General features: G+C 40.6%; 2 protein-coding genes across 11 annotated transcripts in view; one reads left to right on the top strand and one right to left on the bottom strand.

Moving 5' to 3' along the window:
- fbxw10 (F-box and WD repeat domain containing 10) overlaps positions 1 to 21632 on the top strand; it is a 377757-nt gene that overhangs the window by 111109 nt on the left and 245016 nt on the right. For 2 of the 7 annotated variants that reach the window (XM_072242164.1, XM_072242158.1), the window contains exons 4-7: positions 6722 to 6926; positions 8458 to 8880; positions 15535 to 15676; positions 15957 to 16056. In XM_072242164.1, the coding sequence (XP_072098265.1) occupies positions 15999 to 16056 (58 nt within the window). In that variant the 5' untranslated portion in view covers positions 6722 to 6926; positions 8458 to 8880; positions 15535 to 15676; positions 15957 to 15998. The remainder of the gene's footprint in view (positions 1 to 6721; positions 6927 to 8457; positions 8881 to 15534; positions 15677 to 15956; positions 16057 to 21632) is intronic. The other 5 variants (XM_072242165.1, XM_072242163.1, XM_072242160.1 and 2 more) reach the window with 4 other exon arrangements.
- arhgap44a (Rho GTPase activating protein 44a) overlaps positions 1 to 21632 on the bottom strand; it is a 310890-nt gene that overhangs the window by 166285 nt on the left and 122973 nt on the right. The window lies entirely within an intron of this gene.

Genomic DNA, 21632 nt, shown 5'->3' with positions numbered 1-21632 from the left:
GTCCCACTGAAACCCTGTGGAAAAAGCCTCCTGCATTTACCCTGACTATATCTCTCATAATTTTGGATAATTCAATCAAACCTCCTCTCAGTCTTCTATGTTCCAAGGAATACAGTCCTAACCTATTCAATCTTCCCTTTTAACTCATTTTCTCCAGACCCAGCAACATCCTTACAAATTTTCTCTGTACTCTTTCATCCTTTTTCACATTCCCTGTAAGTAGATGACTAATTTACATAATTTGTTTCTGAAACTTCTTCACTGATTGCATTTTGCTGACAAGATGACTGATTTTTTAAATCAGAAGTCAGTGCTTTTTTTAAATTTAATTATGGCAATGACAACGTCACTAGAATGGCCAGTGTTTATTGCCCCTCCGTAACTGCCCTTCAATGCAGCAATGAAGGGAAAGTGATGTGGAGGGGAACCTGCAGCTGATGGCCCTCCTTCCCTTTGTGTTAAAGGCTGAGGTGGTGTTGTGGAGAAGCCTTACTGAGTAACTGCAGAGTATTTGTGGACATTGTATACCAGAACACAATGGAGGTATTAAACATTGAGAGTTTCAGACAGGATACTAAACAAGGAGCTTATTACACATTGTTGGACCTGTACACATCCAGGCAAGTGGCTTAAATTCCTAGTTTGTGCCTTGCTGCTGGTGATGAGGCTTTGAGAAAACAAGAAGCAAGTCATTCACCACACGTAAAGACACTTCAAAAGTAAATAAGTTTCTGACTTGCTCCAGTAGCCACAGTACTCACGCTTGTGGTCCTGTTATTCTTCTGGTCAATGGAGATGTTCATAACATTCATTTTGTTTGCTTTTTTGTTAGTGGAGAAAATACTCAAAATCTGACAAAAGCCCCATCTCCAATATACTGTTTGAAGCACTGATGTCAAAGACCTAAATTAACTTGGCTTGGAAAATTAGGCTTTTAAATTCTTTTCTTGGCAAAGTAATGAGGGTCTGAGCAAACACGGAAAACAATTGGATACTTGATCCAATCAGGTTGAAGGACTGAGAAATAAATTGTGCAACAGATTAGAATGCTTGAGCCCAATGCTATGTTAGGGACAGAAATAGAAATATGAAGGGTTGTGGAAATACTAGAATAAGAAAGGGGCAAAGGAAAACCTAGTAAATAATTTAATATTGAAGGAAAGAAACTATACATTTGTAATCATTATTTTCTCCAGAGATAGAGATTTATTTAGCAGTAATTAACATAACACTGTTACAACATTCTTTGGACATGAAAATGTGATACAACATTCTGCAATGAGTCTAATTTATGAGCAATATAAAAATGTCAAACTATTCAATGGGTTTCAAAGATAAGGCAGGCAAGAAGATGCCATCTTCAAGGAGCTAATGGTGGAACAATGCAATGTATCAGTTCTGCATTTGAACATGCTGTATTGGAACATAAGTAACAGCAGGTGACATTGATTACACAGTTTTACATTGTTTTAATTCATTCAGCCCTGGATCTTTCAGAATTATCAATCTCATTATTTGAAAATAATGAAGGAAATCCAGACAAGCAGTCAAAGAAATTAAGAACTAGGATTTGCTTCAAAGCTTGTGAAGAACTACAAAATCCTAGACAGGTGGTAAGCTGTTTTTTTCAAAAACACCATTACACAACAGTCTTTTTACAGGAACAGCAAACTCATGATGTACTCTAAAGCTGTTGCATAAACTGAGTTCTTGCTATTTGGAAACTGTTAATATGATCTCATAGTTTCTCCTTATATGGTATTTGGTTTAAAATAAACTCAACATTATTTGATCAGCTAACGTGCTGTTCTGTGCTGCCTGTGCAAAAATATTCGACCGATCTTCATTCATGAGAACTTAACATTTCTGAGCCATTCCTATATGTAGATGCATGGAATATGTTATTCTTTTTAGCTGGCTAATATCCAGTTCATAACCTATGCTAACAATAGAAATATTTTCTTTGATAGGATTGTTGAGTTGTTGTGGAAGGTATCACATGGTTTCACTATCAAATACTTAGGAAATCTAGGAAGCAGAGTAAAGTTACCTCATTTATTCTTCTGGTAAGACGGCGATGAACTCTGTTGCAGTGGCCTCTCCGGATCCAAACAAAGGCGTAATTGTTTGTCCTTTGCGTCTTTTTTGCGATTGCTTGACACTGCTGGATATTTTGAACATGGAGTGCTGCAGATCTGTCCTGCTGGCGAGTTGCTTGATGTCGGTGGAGCTGGATATGTTGCATATTGTTTTGCTGCCTACCATACCGAAGGAGGAAGGTGTCAGATGGTGTGTGGCGGTGGTCCAAAAATGGTGCAAGTGATTGCCTTGGACATTTTTCTTGTGATCGTTAGATCCTGCTGAACATTGTTGATATAGAAACCTGTAAGTTAGTTCACTGGTTCATTGGGGAGACCGACGGCGGGGGAGTTGTGTGGCCTTGGTTGTTGCATGCAAAAGGCCTGTTGCAGCTGTCAAGGAGTGGAGATGCCAGACGTGGTGTGGGAGCGTGCTGGAGTCTGTGCAGAGCTTGAGGTCGGTCCCTCCCATCGGTGTAGCTCTCCAGTGTTCGGTCAGTGGAAGACAAGCTGGATCGTGTTCGTCTGTGGCTACACTAGTGTGTAATGAGGACTGTTGCATGCTTGGTCTTGCCGAAACATGGCTCCAGGACAACATCCCATGAACCATCAATCTATAGGCCATGACACTCAGGAACTTGAGCTATTTATTTTTGTGACTGTATGTTTTTCTGCTATCATAACAATATGTGCTGTGTGTTATGTATGATTATGAGTATTGTGTTTTGCATCTTGGTCCCAGAGAAACACTGTTTCATTTCTCTGTATTCATGCGTATGGTTGAATGATAATTAAACTTAAACTAAGATCCATCTTACGTCCACAAACACTTTAAAGAATAAATCAGGCCACAGACCAGACTGCAGAAGAATAACCTCTTGATTAAGACCATTAAACTCTACCACTATGTACTTTACAAGTTGACTTTTCGTTCTGGCCTACCAACAAACTAGAATGGTTCATTGTCTCCAATTGTCCTGCTGAAGGGTCTCAGCCTGAAACGTCGATTGTGCTCTTTTCCATAGATGCTGCCTGGCCTGCTGAGCTCCCCCAGCATCTTGAGTGTGTTGCTTGTCTCCAATTAAGCTAGTTAGCACTGTGGAGCTGATATCATGTGTTTCATAGGTGCACAAACTTAGTCAATGAGAGCATGTACTTCATTCCCCTCTATCACATTCCCAGACACATCACATTTCACCATAACATTTAACAGTCAAAGACAGAAATTTCATTTCATTACTGTTGCTCCTCATTCTCTCCTCCTTATCTTAATACTCATGTTGCTGCTCAGGTACAGTCTCATGAGCGTGTAGAATTCTGCAATAGTCCACCCAACATATGAACAGATAACAATTGACAGATTTCTATTCAGGGATGAAGGCACTTCCTATCCTCAACATTTACATGTGTCTGTATACTTTGAGCATAAGGTATGACTTGGCAATTCTTGCTCAGTTTCTTCTTGTGGACCCTGCTGATTAGCCAACAGAGAAGTGAGGTCACAGGACCTTCTTGAGGCACTTAGCACAGTAATGTTTCAGACAGCGTCTATCGGTCAGGGTTGCTAAATGTATTAAAATATCACTCGTTAGAGAAACAGAAAAATTGTTACTTGGTCAAAAGAAAATAATGCCTCCAGATCTAGACGCAAACAACAGGAAATCTGCAGATGCTGGAAATTCAAGCAACACACATCAAAGTTGCTGGTGAACGCAGCAGGCCAGGCAGCATCTCTAGGAAGAGGTGCAGTCGACGTTTCAGGCCGAGACCCTTCTTCAGGACTAACTGAAGGAAGAGTGAATAAGGGATTTGAAAGTGGGAGGGGGAGAGGGAGATCCAAAATGATAGGAGAAGACAGGAGGGGAAGGGATAGAGCCAAGAGCTGGACAGGTGATAGGCAAAAGGGGATACGAGAGGATCATGGGACAGGAGGTCGGGGAAGAAAGACGGGGGGAGGGGACCCAGAGGATGGGCAAGGGGTATATTCAGAGGGACAGAGGGAGAAAAAGGAGAGAGAGAGAGAAAGAACGTGTGTATAAAAATAAGTAACAGATGGGGTACGAGGGGGAGGTAGGGCCTTAGCGGAAGTTAGAGAAGTCGATGTTAACGCCATCAGGTTGGAGGCTACCCAGACGGAATATAAGGTGTTGTTCCTCCAACCTGAGTGTGGCTTCATCTTTACAGTAGAGGAGGCCGTGGATAGACATGTCAGAATGGGAATGGGATGTGGAATTAAAATGTGTGGCCACTGGGAGATCCTGCTTTCTCTGGCGGACAGAGCGTAGATGATCAGCAAAACGGTCTCCCAGTCTGCATTGGGTCTCGCCAATATATAAAAGGCCACATCGGGAGCACCGGACGCAGTATATCACCCCAGTCGACTCACAGGTGAAGTGTTGCCTCATCTGGAAGGACTGTTAAATGGGCACCCGTATAGGTCCTAGCTATGCCTGCCCTTTTGTTATGGGCACCCGTATGGGTCCTAGCTATGCCTGCCCTTTTGTTATGGGCACCCGTATGGGTCCTAGCTATGCCTGCCTTTTTGTTATGGGCACCCGTACGGGTCCTAGCTATGCCTGCCTTTTTGTTATGGGCACCCGTACGGGTCCTAGCTATGCCTGCCTTTTTGTTATAGACACCCGTACGGGTCCTAGCTATGCCTGCCTTTTTGTTATGGGCACCCGTATGGGTCCTAGCTATGCCTGCCTTTTTGTTCTCCTCCCACTTCCTCCAAACTAAAGGTGTAGCTATGGGCACCCGTATGGGTCCTAGCTATGCCTGCCTTTTTGTTGGGTTTGTGGAACAATCTATGTTCCGTGCCTATTCTGGTACCCGTCCCCCATTTTTCCTTTGCTACATCGACGACTGCATTGGTGCTGCTTCCTGCACGCATGCAGAACTCGTTGACTTTATTAACTTTGCCTCCAACTTACACCCTGCCCTCAAGTTTACCTGGTCCATTTCCGAGACCTCCCTCCCCTTTCTAGATCTTTCTGTTCTGTCTCTGGAGACAGCTTATCCACTAATGTCTACTATAAGCCTACTGGCTCTCACAGCTATCTGGACTATTCCTCTTCTCACCCTGTCTCTTGCAAAAACGCCATCCCCTTCTCGCAATTCCTCTGTCTCCGCCGCATCTGCTTTCAGGATGAGGCTTTTCATTCTAGGATGAGGGAGATGTCTTCCTTTTTTAAAGGAAGGGGCTTCCCTTCCTCCACTATCAACTCTGCTCTTAAACGCATCTCCCCCATTTCATGTACATCTGCTCTCACTCCATCCTCCTGCCACCCCACTAGGAATAGGGTTCCCCTGGTCCTCACCTACCACCCCACCAGCCTCCGGGTCCAACATATTATTCTCCGTAACTTCCGCCACCTCCAACAGGATCCCACCACTAAGCACATCTTTCCCTCCCCCCCCCCTGCATTCCGCAGGGATCGCTCCCTATGCAACTCCCTTGTCCATTCGTCCCCCCCATCCCTCCCCACTGATCTCCCTCCTGGCACTTATCCGTGTAAGCGGAACAAGTGCTACACATGCCCTTACACTTCCTCCCTTACCACCATTCAGGGCCCTAAACAGTCCTTCCAGGTGAGGCAACACTTCACCTGTGAGTCAACTGGGGTGATATACTGCGTCTGGTGCTCCCGATGTGGCCTTTTATATATTGGCGAGACCCGACGCAGACTGGGAGACCGCTTTGCTGAACATCTACGCTCTGTCCGCCAGAGAAAGCAGGATCTCCCAGTGGCCACACATTTTAATTCCACATCCCATTCCCATTCTGACATGTCTATCCACGGCCTCCTCTACTGTAAAGATGAAGCCACAATCAGGTTGGAGGAACAACACCTTATATTCCGTCTGGGTAGCCTCCAACCTGATGGCATTAACATCGACTTCTCTAACTTCCGCTAAGGCCCCACCTCCCCCTCGTACCCCATCTGTTACTTATTTTTATACACACATTCTTTCTCTCACTCTCCTTTTTCTCCCTCTGTCCCTCTCACTATACCCCTTGCCCATCCTCTGGGTTATTCCCCCCCCCTTGTCTTTCTCCCCGGACCTCCTGTCCCATGATCCTCTCGTATCCCCTTTTGCCAATCACCTGTCCAGCTCTTGGCTCCATCCCTCCCCCTCCTGTCTTCTCCTATCATTTTGGATCTCCCCCTCCCCCTCTAACTTTCAAATCTCTTACTAACTCTTCCTTTAGTTAGTCCTGACGAAGGGTCTTGGCCTGAAACGTCGACCGTACCTCTTCCTAGAGATGCTGCCTGGCCTGCTGCGTTCACCAGCAACTTTGATGTGTGTTGCCTCCAGATCTAGAATCTGATAAGGAATCAATGTCTAGTTTCCCATTCCAAAACAAACTCCTCTTAGCGCTTATTGAAAACTCCTATTTGTAAAATTATCATACAAGTTCCGACTAAATTTTAGAGTGACCCAAAATGAAATGTTTCATGTGCTTGCCAAAATAGGAATGCAACATAAATCACCAATCGTTCAGAAATAGGAAAAAAAATTATAAGACTATCATCCCTAAATAAAAATAACAACGTGGATATTAATTTTACCATAGAAATAGCCTGATGATTTTGTACTTTATATAGGAAAATAAAAGTTATATTCTTTTTTATCCCAAGCTACAAATAATTACTGAAGATTTATCAGAAGCAGAGACTTTTATCAATAACAAAACAGGAGGGATCAGATAATCAACACACATCAAAGTTGCTGGTGAACGCAGCAGGCCAGGCAGCATCTCTAGGAAGAGGTACAGTTGACGTTTCAGGCCGAGACCCTTCGTCAGGACTAACTGAAGGAAGAGTTAGTAAGGATCAGATAATGGTGGGTTTAAAAGTCTGGAGAGAAAATTTAAAGCTGTGTGCTCAAGGTCAGTTTGAGTAAATTGTATCAGGGTGTTTCATTGAACAGTGAATTCGTAACTTCAATAGGCGTTTTGTGTTTCAAGGTACATTTAATGATCATAGTGTCATAGAACACTACAGCACAGTAGAAATTGGCCCTTCAGTCTGTGCTGAACTATTATTCAGCCTAGACCCCTCAACCTGCACCAGCCCCTAATCCTCCATACCCCATCAATTCTGCATTAAAAACGTATTAGAAAACTGAAATTCCAGGTTGCTGTCCACTTCACATAATTGATAACAGATCTGATAAAACTACCTTATTTGAAGCCATTTCATGCAACAAAATTTGGCAGTTGTCATGTATAAAAAAGCACATCCATCACAACATGGATTTTGAGTACATGTGACAAGTTTCTATTATACTACATTTGAAGGGGAAAGTGGCCCATATTTCTAAAGAAATTCTACCAAAAATGTGACTATAGGGCCTTAGACAGGACATAAAACTTGTCCCTGTTCCAGCCACAAGACAGTATTTTGAAAGATGTAGTAAAGGTTTATCTAAAGACTCACTAAGCATGCACCTAACTTGAGTTACTGACAGCAAGTATGTGAAGTGTGAAAAATGTTCCAATTGGCAGCAACATCATGAGACTCTCCACTGGTCAGGATTGAACTGGATCTTGCATCCTAGCCGTCTACGTGATATGCAAGCTGGTTCATAACCCACGGCAGTACTGTATGGAGAGCAAGCTGTTGCCTATGCAACAGGGTCCCCTTCTCCATGCAACTAATGAATCCAAAGGAACAGCAGAGATTGATACAGTTTGGCACCAGTGGTGTCGCAGGAGTTGCCAGTCAGCGTTGACCTCAATGTTGGACTGCTTTAGATGACTCCAGCTCCGGATTTTCCTTCGGGGTTTACTCCCGGTCTTTTCCATCAGTGGATGTAGCTAAAAGGCAGCAGAGGATTGAGATCAGAGTTTTCCTTCTCCTAGGTAAGCTGCCAACAATGGCCAATGAGCCCCATCTGCCTGAAGCAACTGGTCTTAAGGCACCAGTAACCTGCCTTTACCCCTTCTCCTTTCAGTAGAAATGGTTCCACTGGGCTTAGTAGCTAAGCCACATATGATGGCCAGGAGCTGGACTTCGTTGTCAGAGTCTATTAAGTGGGAGCTTATCCCCCTATCTCCACTGATTATGATAACCTTAAGGAACCAGTAACATCATAGATTTAACAAAATCTCATGCAACTTCCACTTTAAAATAAAATACCCTTAATCTTCCATGGTAGGCAGCAAGTATCTACATGCTAAAAATATACCCCTGTTTATACTCAGGTCTGCCCTGCAACCATTCCACATGTCGCAGCTGCAGCCTGAAATAAATATTGTAGCAATGCTATAGTGACATTTCTGTTCACTGCTTACATGTTAGCTCATGTCTATTACTGTTATTTATTACAGTATTGAAGCTACTTATTCCCTCTGTGCTCTTATTATTTCCAGCTAAGCATTTCAACAACTCTGTGGGTTGCCTTGGTATCTCAGCAGACAGTAATCTTAGAACTCGGCTCGACATAAGATTTCTTGGAGCTACAATCATTGCAATTATTGTAATAAAGATTACTGCCAGTGGACTTTAACCCTTCCAGTGTTCTACTACTTCAATCAAATAAAACAACTCTTTACCTCTACCGGTCTTCAGTTTGCCACAGGAATGGTAGAGGGTGGTATCATAGCATCATTGGTAGTGTTGCTACTTCACAGCTCCAGGGACTTGATCCGATCCTGATGTCACATGTTGTCAGTGAGGAGTTGCAACTTCTCCCAATGAATAGACAGCTTTTGTCAGGGTGCCTCGGTTACTACAACATCCCAAAAACATACTGTCTGGTCAACTGCCTACTGTAAACTAGCCCTTTAATGTAGGTAAGTGACTTTTGATTTGACTTTCACACAGAAAATGCTGGAAGAACTCAGTGGGCCAGGCAGCATCTAGGAAAAGAATACAGTCAACATTTCGGGCCGAAAACCTTCTCCAGTCCTGCCAAATGTTTTCGGCTCGAAACATCGACTATTCTCCTTTCCATAGATGCTGTGTGGCCTGCTGAATTCGTCCAGCATTTTGTGTGTGTTGCTTGGACTTCAAGCATCTGCAGATTTTCTCTTGTTTGTGAGTCCTGCTGAAGGGTTTAGCCCTGAAACATCGACTATTCTCTTTTCCCAGATGCTGCCCTGGCCTGCTGAGTTCCTCCAGCATTTTGAGTGTGTGGCTCAGATTTCCAACATCTGTAGATTTTCTCTTGTTTGTGTGTGAATTGACTTTGTCCTGTGTTGCTATACATATTTTTATAAGAAATTTTGTTGATGTAAAGCATACTTCTGACAGCCAAACTTTGTCAGGTGTTTCTCATGTTTTTTGAGGATGTCCTTCATTAAATTATTGCTGAAAATAAACTGAAATACTGAGGAAGCCTTCTGTAGGTGGTGAAGTGATATGTCAGTAGTGTATTGACATAATATTCATTCCAAGGACAGAATTAAACTGTGAAGCAAAGTGCAAATTAGCAGCAGGGTAAGATCTCTCTTCTTCATTTACCTCCAGAAAACTACTGCTTAAAATAAGATTCCACAGATAATATTAGCCTTAGGTCCCTCAATACTCACTGCTATGTCTGCCAACTATTGCAAAAAACGGGATGACCTTTTTGTCCAAGCCTGTAAGTAAGTACTGGGAACCCATTATCACAAGAAGCAGAAATGATACATAGCATCTGTTCTTACACACTCAATTATACGCATCACCAGTTACAGTCCATCAACCATGACTGCACATGGTGTTTAAATTTTCATCCCAAGCTCTGGATGACGAAGTAAATTATAAACCCCTTTCTTATACACTCTCTGGCCACTTTATTAGGTACCTCCTTGCTCGTTGTTGTCTGCTGCTGTTGCCCATCCACTTCAAGGTTTGAAACGTTGTGCATACAGAGATGCTCTTCTGTAAACCACTATTGTAGTGTGCACTTATGTGAGTTACTGTTGCCTTCCTATCAGTTTGAATCAGTCTGGCCATTCTCCTCTGACCTCTCTCATTGACAAGATGTTTTCACCCACAGAAATGACACTCACTGGATTTTTGTTCTTGTTTTTCGAGCATTCTCTGTAAACGCTAGAGACTTTGGGCATGAAACTCCCAGCAGATCAACAATTTCTGAGATACTCAAATCACCCTGTCTGGCACCAATGATCTTTGCATGATCAAAGTTACTTAGACCACATTCCCCATTCTGATGTTTAGTGTGAACAATATCTGAACCTCTTGACCATGTCTGCCTGCTTTTATGTACTGAGTTGCTGTCACATGATGGGCTAATTAGATATTTGCATTAACAGGCAGGTGTTCAGGTGTACCTAACAAAGTGGCCATTGAGTATATGTCCCAATCATTCTTATTTCATTCCATGTGACTTGGCTGCATCAGCACTCTCCAAACAAGAATGAATTGGCCAGTCAACAGATGAAGTTGCTGAGCAATCAGTCTGTGTTTTCCTTCAGCTTGATCCAAGTGCACTGATTACATTGTATTATGAAAGAAATGGGGCCACACAGACAGTATTGTAAAGTCCCTGTTTATCTGTGGGAAACCGCTGGAGAAAAAAACAAAGATACAAAACCCAAACAGCTAAGAATATATATATTTAAGTATATATGCTAATAAAAATTGGTAGTGGAGAACCGCACGCAGTGGTATTTAATCAGAATTAGGTATTCCTGCTCAATTTTTCTTAACCTACAATTGTTGTTCTGTAAATAACAGAAATTCCAAAACTGACATCTTAAAATGGCTGAGAACACAATACTCCAGTATTTCAAACTACTGTCATGATAAGTTCCACACCTTCCACCTTGAGCAGTTAATTATGCTCAGTTTGCTGTCTCCTCTTCACTGCCAGTTTTAGCTGTCACCATTTACTAAATTTGAATTCATGTTTATACTTCCTTTGCCAAAACCTTTGCATTCTCTTGCACTATTTTCTGAAGCATCAAACAGATAAACAAAAGCTTTCAGTTCACCAACTGCTTTAGCTATTTACGTGCCCCCGCTTTTCACGTTATACAACAAAATGAGTACACTTTATTCTTGGAGGACCTCTAAGTGACAGTGGGAAGGCTCCCTGTCCTTAACATTGCTCAGAGCTCTGGGATAAGTGCCAGCTATGGAATATTATTACAGTACATCTGGCACAAATTTCTTTCAAAACTCCTCTCAATTGAAAGAACTAAATGAATTTTATAGTGGACAACCTCTGAATATCTCAACACACTTTATGCCTAATGAAACACATTAGAAGTCGAGAAAAAATCTGCAATTTAGGGAATTTAATACTGATAGGATAGTAGTTTTGATAATATTTGTTCAGAGACAGGTCGAGACACTGAGAAGGTAGAAAATAAGGCAACTAATTCTTTTACAACAGTCTAATAAGCTTATCATTCAAAATTTCCTCTGAAGAACACCCACCCTCAATGTGCAATAGGGGTCCTCCATGCTACAAGTATCTGGAATGGAATTTGAATACATATCAATAATGTTGTCATTGGAACCACACCTAATATCACTAATATCTTGCCTTGTATCTCATGTTTGCCAGTGTTCCTACTGAAGATACCACCCTTCAATCTGAAAACCCAAAATTTTGAAATAACACTATGTTAAGGCCTTCCAGAGCCTGCTGACTTTTGCATGCATTTCCCAGACCTCCCAGTTCTTTTGAGCCACTTCCCATGATCCAGCTAGTATCCCATTTTGCTGATTACAAATTATGAAAGGCAAACTAACAGGATAATGTGTCTACTTAGTTTTTCTTTAGTGAGGTGCTCACATATGACGTGGTGATGGAAGGACGTATGCTATTCACATACTTCTTAAGTATAACCCGAAATGAATTATGTAAGCAAAAAAAAGAATACTTCATCAAACAATATATTTCCAATATTATTACTCATATATTACTAAAATACTGTATTAAATACAGTACACAATCAAAACAGGTTAACAAAAGCAACTAAAAGTCAATGCCCTAACATATTGACTATTTGATTAAAAAAACGCAGATGAATATACCATTTTGGGTATGGAAGGCACAAAATTAGATCCTAATATTTGTGGTCAAGTAATATATATTTCTAATTTCAAACAGCAAGAAGCACTCATTCTTTTTCTGAACCATACCATCACAGGGATGTTGCAACATTTGCAATCAGACCTTCTCAGCATTTATTTCATTTGAGATTTAATTTTGAAATTGTTTTCACATAAATCAAACAACATCGCAATGACAATCATATGTAGATGGGTCAGGTGCCAAGGTGCTGAAAACTAAAGATAAAAGAATGCAAGAAATACAGGACTAAGCTCTATTGCCCTTGAATGGCCTCTGCTTTTCAACAAGATCACCATCACCTTAATCTTAAAGTCCACATTCATCTTTAATCCCTTTATCTTTTGCTTCCCTTAAAATCCAAACATCTTGGTCTTCCAAGATAAAGCTGACATTTTATCTTGAGACCTCACCACATGGTTCTCAACTCGCCACTAATTGTAAATAGCCTCCCAGCGTCTGGCTGTCAATCTCTCTCAGAACTTTAGAATTTAGAAGATTACAGGGAGAGGCTAACTGCAGCCCTAAATTGAATGTGCTCTAAATCACCGGATAATGGAACCAACTAAATTTTAAAATGGACAAAATAGCCTGAAGTTCTGAGACCTGTTTGGGAGAACTATTTTACAAATACTCTGGGTCAGATAATATTAAAGATCTGAAAAAAAGGAACAAAAATGAAATATGTACAGTATGCTCCAGCAAGCAGTATGAATAAATGATTATGAAACTTTTTTTTATACTTAATATAGGTTTTGGACATATAGCTTAAAGTATGCAGTAGCATTACTCAGTGATCCAACAATAGAATTATTTTATGTACCAAGCTCAAAGTGAAAATCAATTAAGTCATCAACACTGAATAAAACACAAAGACTTTTTAGTTCTAGATTGAGCATGGAGTTCTTGTATACTACTAATTTAATGAAGAACAGACAGCCAGTGAGAATGCTTTCCCTCAACTTAGTTTTAAAATCCCCCAACTGTTAGATAAAAGGTGATAATAGAATTCTTTGATGCATTCTGGGATTTTTTTGGTTTGGAATGCTTTGTATAAAGGACTACTGATTACACTGATGACCAAGATAAAGCATTGGGCTAAAATACCTTTGAAAGCAGGGTTAAAATGTAAATAATCATTGAAAAGAATAACGTTGAAATATTGAGCAGGATAAAACAGAGCTAATGCATGAGCAAACACAAACAACCCAGTACTGAAATTAAACATAAGTTTATCAGATTTATTGACAATACAAAAAGGAGAGGCTGAGATCCCAAAGAGAAAACACTATTTCAAGGGTGGCCAGGTGTACTGGGCAGCTGATGTTCAACACCAGAAATATCGTGTTTTATATATGTTCAGCAAAGAAAGACAGGACGTAGGAGAAGATGACATTACTTTTAAAATCAGTTTCAAAGTTCCAAAAATAAATAATTAAATAATTTCAAATAACATAACTCTTTGGGTAGATGAAATAAAAACATTTAAAATATTAGAATTAAACACTACAATAGAAAAGGTAGTGCCTTCGTCAGATAAGTTTCCCTGCAGACAGAAACGGGTGAATTGATTATGGGGAGCAAGGACATGGCAGACCAATTGAATAATTACTTTGGTTCTGTCTTCACTAAGGAGGACATAAATAATCTTCCAGAAATAGTAGGGGACAGAAGGTCCAGTAAGATGGAGGAACTGAGCGAAATACATGTTAGTAGGGAAGTGGTGTTAGGTAAATTGAAGGGATTGAAGGCAGATAAATCCCCAGGGCCAGATGGTCTGCATCCTAGAGTGCTTAAGGAAGTAGCCCAAGAAATAGTGGATGCATTAGCGATAATTTTTCAAAACTCGTTAGATTCTGGACTAGTTCCTGAGGATTGGAGGGTGGCTAATGTAACTCCACTTTTTAAAAAAGGAGGGAGAGAGAAACCGGGGAATTATAGACCGGTTAGCCTAACGTCGGTGGTGGGGAAACTGCTGGAGTCAGTTATCAAGGATGTGATAACAGCACATTTGGAAAGCGGTGAAATGATCGGACAAAGTCAGCATGGATCTGTGAAAGGAAAATCATGTCTGACGAATCTCATAGAATTTTTTGAGGATGTAACTAGTAGAGTGGATAGGGGAGAACCAGTGGATGTGGTATATTTGGATTTTCAAAAGGCTTTTGACAAGGTCCCACACAGGAGATTAGTGTGCAAACTTAAAACACACAGTATTGGGGGTAAGGTATTGGTGTGGGTGGAGAATTGGTTAGCAGACAGGAAGCAAAGAGTGGGAATAAACGGGACCTTTTCAGAATGGCAGGCGGTGACTAGTGGGGTACCGCAAGGCTCAGTGCTGGGACCCCAGTTGTTTACAATATATATAATGACTTGGATGAGGGAATTAAATGCAGCATCTCCAAGTTTGCGGATGACACGAAGCTGGGGGGCAGTGTTAGCTGTGAGGAGGATGCTAAGAGGATGCAGGGTGACTTGGATAGGTTGGGTGAGTGGGCAAGTTCATGGCAGATGCAATTTAATGTGGATAAATGTGAAGTTATCCACTTTGGTGGCAAAAATAGGAAAACAGATTATTATCTGAATAGTGGCCGATTAGGAAAAGGGGAGGTGCAACGAGACCTGGGTGTCATTATACACCAGTCATTGAAAGTGGGCATGCAGGTACAGCAGGCGGTGAAAAAGGCGAATAGTATGCTGGCATTTATAGCGAGAGGATTCGAGTACAGAAGCAGGGAGGTACTACTGCAGTTGTACAAGGCCTTGGTGAGACCACACCTGGAGTATTGTGTGCAGTTTTGGTCCCCTAATCTGAGGAAAGACATCCTTGCCATAGAGGGAGTACAAAGAAGGTTCACCAGATTGATTCCTGGGATGGCAGGACTTTCATATGAAGAGAGACTGGATGAACTGGGCTTGTACTCGTTGGAATTTAGAAGATTGAGGGGGGATCTGATTGAAACGTATAAGATCCTAAAGGGATTGGACAGGCTAGATGCAGGAAGATTGTTCCCAATGTTGGGGAAGTCCAGAACGAGGGGCCACAGTTTGAGGATAGAGGGGAAGCCTTTTAGGACCGAGATTAGGAAAAACTTCTTCACACAGAGAGTGGTGAATCTGTGGAATTCTCTGCCACAGGAAACAGTTGAGGCCAGTTCATTGGCTATATTTAAGAGGGAGTTAGATATGGCCCTTGTGGCTACGGGGATCAGGGGGTATGGAGGGAAGGCTGGGGCGGTGTTCTGAGTTGGATGATCAGCCATGATCATAATGAATGGTGGTGCAGGCTCGAAGGGCCGAATGGCCTACTCCTGCACCTATTTTCTATGTTTCTATAAGCTTCAATGCGTTAACTGGCCTTGATTTGTCCCCATCTTTTCTCGTCTTGTCATAATCTTATTTTTGTCCTTGAAATCAGAAGCATTATATGACTAGACTTACATCGGGAACGGATATGAATGCTGGCTCCTAAGAGGTGGCTACTGAACAGCAGAATGGATCTATCATATGGTGTGTGGTGAGCTGAAGGATCAGTAAAGGTGCTCCAGTGTAAAGAACAGGCATGTAGAAAGCTCATTATCTAGTATTAACAAAATTCTTCTCCAACAGATTGAATGAGTCTGTATGTCAAAGAGTGTGTGTATTTTTGCATAGTAGGGGAATTAAGGGTTATGGGGGAAAGGCAGGCAGGTGGAGATATATTTTATATATATATTTCCACGTTCTAAATTACTGGGATTTCAGGGTGCTTAATTGCTACACTGAATCATTTTGTTTGATCGACAACCAGTCACAAGATCCAGAAATATCCCTGACATTGATATTTATATTTCTTTCCAGGATTTTCATACAATAGCTTGAATTTTAGTCTGGGAATTTCTCATGTGGCTTGACAACACAGCTGTAGCGGTGGAAAACATCTGTCAACTTCTGGTAACAGGTACAGTTATATTTATAATATAGCATAGCACATTAATATTTTCTTCCAGTCCACTGCAAATGTTGCAATATCCTGTATGTTTCATCCTCTCAGCAGCCATTAGCTGACCAACATCTGTAAGAATGCAGTTCCATTGCATAGTTTGTTTGGTCCTTAGTGATACTTTCTCACCGAACCATTGATGGAAAATAGCCTTTCCACAAAACAAATCTGTGCCTTCAGCAGCTGGTGTCATCAAACATTTATACAACTTAATTTTGGATTCTGCCCATCACTCCACCCTGCACTATTATATACTTAAGAACAAATTGCTTCATTCTTAGCTGGCAAATAGGCATGAAAAAAAACAGTACTTGTAGAAAAGCCGTCACAGTACAAGCTAGTCAGTTTAATGGTGACACATTTTTAAAAAATGTAATGAGGACCAATATTCAGAAACTCAAGCCACTAAACTTTTATTTGGGCACTGTTCTTATTCTTTCACAATGACTTAATACAAGGCAGAAGGAGGCCAGTCTGCCCATCAGATCAACATCAGCTACTAGCAATATGGTTGCATCAGCCCCACATTTTCTTGTAACTTTCTAACTTGTTCTCTCTTTTACATGCCAACTAAATCCCCCTTGATGCGTTTTGCAGCATATCTGCCTGTGGAGTTAACTCACAGTAATCAATGAGCCTATCAGCACATCTTTGGGAGATGGGAGGAATATGGAATACACAGGGAAAATCCAAGTAGTTCCAAAGGAGCTTGCAAACTCCATACACAGCACATGAGCTCAGGGTCGAGCTTTGAGGCAGCAGCATGAACTGATGCACCAATGTAACACAGAGTGAGCCTAAACAATTTCTTCAAAATAGTCCCTTTCTGTGCTCTGAGAGTTTTCGCTGAGAGTACCGCATAGATTTTGAACACACATTGTTTCAAGGAAGACAAGTAAATTGTGACGATCTCTTACCATGGTATTCCATTTCAACAGATAAAGCAAAACAATAAAAATGCAAAGAGTAGTAAAAACATTTAAATTAACCCCATTGTCAATAAAATGCTAAATTGTTCCATTTCCTCTTTGACTTATTTTGAAGTCACTGAATATTCCACAAGTGGAGTCCCAAGTGGATCCTGCAGGAAGTTGATGCACTGTTGTTGGACGCTGGAGCATGGTCAGAATGACAGTAGCAGGGCTTTCCCAGGAAGTCTGGGACTTCCAAATTAGTGTTCACAAGTGCAGGAGACCCTGAAATCACCTGCAGGATACATAGCAACACATCTCCCTGTTATCTGTGGATCCAATGAATTTTCTCAAGAAGCCTAGCCCTATATTCAAATTACAATTTCATTAAAAGCTGACGAATATACAGTATACAGTATAAATATATATTTTTTTCTTATACTGTAGATTAAATAGTTCTGGAAAAAAATATGTATCCAAATAAAATTCAACCAGAATTTTTTTGAGAAGAATGTGAATAGCAAGCTGCATCATGATTACCTAATCAATATTCAGGTTCAGATTGTTCTCTGTATGTGTGAGTACTGTATTAGCATAATTTGCATAATATTTAAAATTATGTTTAACAAAAATCAACATTACAAAAACTTGAAGGAAAAGATCCAGATTAAAATAAAGCTTCATCCTGTGGCTGGGTTAACATAGGGAGATCACATGGGTTAAAATGGGGAGATTACATGGACCTAGAAATTACACAGACCTAAATTACATAGATCTAGAAACAGGGAAATTACATAGGGAGAAGTAGTGGAGGCTACCTCAGTAGATATATTTAAGAAAGGTTTGGAGAGATTTTTGCACAGTAGAGGAATTAAAGGTTATGGGGAAAAGGTAAGTAGGTGGAGATAAGTCCATGGTCAGATCAGCCATGATCTTATTGAATGGTGAAGCAGGCTCGACAGGCCAGATGGCCTACTCCTGCTCCTATTTCTTACGTTCTTGTGTACATGGGTTAAAATGGGGAGATTACATGGACCTGGAAATTCAGACCATGTAGCCCTGTTTTTCTAGTGCTATGCCTTCTAAGATTCATTCAGTGTTTAGGTTTGGAATGATAGTGTGGCATTCTGTCAGAAGAATTTCTCCCTCTAAATATATAACCATATTAAACAAAATTAAACACTTGAATAACTTTTACAACAGGTACACATGGGATAGGAGCTCTATAGTTACCATTTTCCTAGCCTCAACTAATTCGTTTTCACCAGATCAAAGATTTCCATTCTCTCTATACTTCCATCTCATACTAGGATCATCTCACAGCCCTCCATCTCTTCAGTATTCAGCTCTCTTCAAACATCATCCTGGGTAAGCTTATTCTAACATTCAAAGGTTTCTCCTTTAATTCACTTACTTCAAATTCACTTAATGGTTAACATACTAGTTACAATTTAATATATGGTACAGTATATGGTGCTCATAACACGAGTTCCTCTACACTAGGGATATCAAATGGAGGGTCCACCCCCTTCTGTTTACATCTCCTCCTGACAGATCAACTGTGATTAGCAAGCAATTACCACCATCTCCCAGACAGCATCGAATGTACTTGTGTCACTGGACGATCTGCCCGATCATGGAAATTCCCTCAATACACCTTCTTCTCTGCAACTTGAAACTTACTTGCTTTCTTATCTTTCCAGTTCTGATGATGGTGCAGAATACATCCATCACTTTCTCTTCTTATTTCAGATTTCCAGCATCTGTTCTTTATTTGTTTTTAAATAAGCCCTTTACCTGTCTGTGCATCTGCATAGGTTCAAGGTCTGCTTCTTTGAAAGATAGATGGAATAGTCTTTCTTTCCAGTCTATTCTATTCCCCTCTACCGGCACATTGTTTTGGTATCACTTCCTCCTCTTTTAAAGAATTAAAAGTTTCACCTCCTTTTCTACCCTGTTCTCAACTTCATATTCAGTGATACATTCTCAACTTCTGTATCTCCAATTTGTGGCTCAGGTTAAGAAACAGTGTCCATTGTAAGTCCACAGCTACAATGTCTACAGTTCCTCCCACTCTGTTTCCTATAAGGACTCCTTCCCATTCTGTTTTTTTCTGCCCCTTCCATCTGTCTGGCAAAACCACTTCCCATACCTGTGCATCAACGATGTCTTCTTCTTACCCTGACTGTGATTTCCCTTCCATCAGAACTGGCCATGCTCTAACTGCATCTGCATCATTTCCTGCATTTCAGCTCTCCTCACACACCGACAATAAAAATATGGTTTCTCCTGTCCTCACCTACTACTCACCGACACTCACTTTGAGCACATCATCCTCCACAGTTTTCAATACTTACGACACAGTGCCACCACCCGACACATCTTCTCCCACCTCTGCCTCTTCTATCAGTATTCTGAAAGGACTGTTCCCTCAGGTACCCTCTTGTCCACTCCTCTGTCTTCACCCATGCACAATGTGCTTCTCATGGCACCTTCCCATGCAACAGCAGCATTCGCAACACTTGTCCTTTTACCTCCCCTTCCTGTCACCCGAGGATCTAACTACCTCTTCCAGATGAAGCACTGGTTAACATACTAGTTACAATTTAATATATGGTACAGTATATGGTGCTCATAACACGAGTTCCTCTACACTAGGGATATCAAATGGAGGGTCCACCCCCTTCTGTTTACATCTCCTCCTGACAGATCAACTGTGATTAGCAAGCACTTATCACCATCTCCCAGACAGCATGAAATGCACTTGTGTCACTGGACGATCTGCCCGATCATGGAAATTCTCTCAATACACCCTCTTCCCTGCAACTTGAAACTTACCTGCTTTCTTATCTTTCCAGTTCTGATGATGGTGCAGAATACATCCATCACTTTCTCTTCTTATTTCAGATTTCCAGCATCTATTCTTTATTTGTTTTTAAATAAGCCCTTTACCTGTCTGTGAGACCTGTCCATTACAGTTTGATTACAAGCCTCCAAGCAGTTCAGAAAACACAAAAGTTCATAAGTGCTAAGTTTGTAAAAAAGTGCACTACTCAAACAGTTTTGGTCAGGAAGGCCACTGCACACTTTCATCCCTTTTCACCCTCAATAAAAACTGCAATGTGCAATATTGGCTTTATCTGGGAATACATCAAGTTCATCTACAACTTTCTTTCTCTTTTATAAAATAGGATATCTGACATCTTTACTCCTGGCTTTGAGGAACAGCACCTCATCTTCCTACCGGGAAGATTACTGCCTTTTGGACATAACAATGTATTCAAAAAATGTTTCTTACGTTTCCAGACTTCATTTTTTTCCTCTTTATCTCTTCCAGAAATTTCAGACTTAAATTATATCTTTGTATTCAGAGCACCCCAAACACAGTGGCTGTTATTTATTATCTCCTTTCATCCAGAACCACTACCCCATGTGCCATTCAGTCTTTCCTGGTCTGCATCCTGCAGCAGAACTTCAACTTTGTTTCCTTCAACCCCTTAACTTTTCTTAGCTCTGATAAAAAGTTACTGATTTATCATGATTGATTTTTATCTTCACAGATACTGCCTGACTTGCTGAGTAATTCCAGAATGTTCTAATTTTAATTCAGATTTCAATTATTGACGCCACTTAATTCTGGTTCTTATTTTGCCTTTGTTTTCTCCAACAAATAGAAAGGATAATTCTATTTAAATCTTTCACAGTTTTGGTAGTGCAAGAACATAGTGTTGCCTGCATATCTATGTGTATAACACTGATAGAACAGAAAAGTCACATGATATACTTGCTTTACAGCAATGTGATTGTATCACACCCAATCTGAATATTCTGTCTGCCAATTTAAATGCTTAACACATAAATAGTTTAAAAGTCCTGATTGCAAAAATGATTGCTCCTATATACAGTCTCCTGGATCTCAATATAATTATATAAGGTCATTTATTGGCCACCTATGAACCTTATCTTTTTAAAAAAAGCAGACACTGGTTGTTCAGTTTCCTGTTGGATATAATTAAAAATGAGAGGAATTATGCTAAACGGGTTTTGAATACTGTACAGTGGAATCAAAATGCACCCAATCCGGTCTCTCTATCCTTTTTATTATTTGATGGGACATATAATATATAAATATGATATGTTAAGTGAAGTATAACCAAAGTTCAAAACACAATCAGCATAATTCCAATTTTTCAATTGTATCCTTCAGGAAGATATATGCTAATGCTTGGTTTGCTTTGGTTAAGGTCTTGTTAACCTGCATCTCTAGTCTCAGTGATTTGAGCAAGTATTCTCCTAGAAATCTTTCTTCCTTCACCTCATTAGGATTTCTTCCCCGACAATATATTTTTCAGAGCACAACATAACAACTCACATTTATCCATGTTGAAATTTATGAGTTATTCATGTCTACATGCAGCAATTTCATTTAATGGCTTCTTGTAATTTGTCACATTTCTTTATAACATTGAAATTATACTTTTGATTCTAAAATCTAGATAGCATTTAACTCAGTTTCATATACAACAGCACCCATTTTGCACCTTGCTCCACACTGATAAAGTAGCATTTCTTCTGTTTTCTGACTTGCAATTAATCACACTGTAACCATTCAGTAGTTACGCA

This window comes from Mobula birostris, chromosome 24 (genome assembly GCF_030028105.1).
Source record: "Mobula birostris isolate sMobBir1 chromosome 24, sMobBir1.hap1, whole genome shotgun sequence".
NCBI lineage: Eukaryota > Metazoa > Chordata > Chondrichthyes > Myliobatiformes > Myliobatidae > Mobula > Mobula birostris.
Note: the sequence above shows the minus strand (reverse complement) of the source record. Positions and strands in the feature narration are given on the sequence as shown.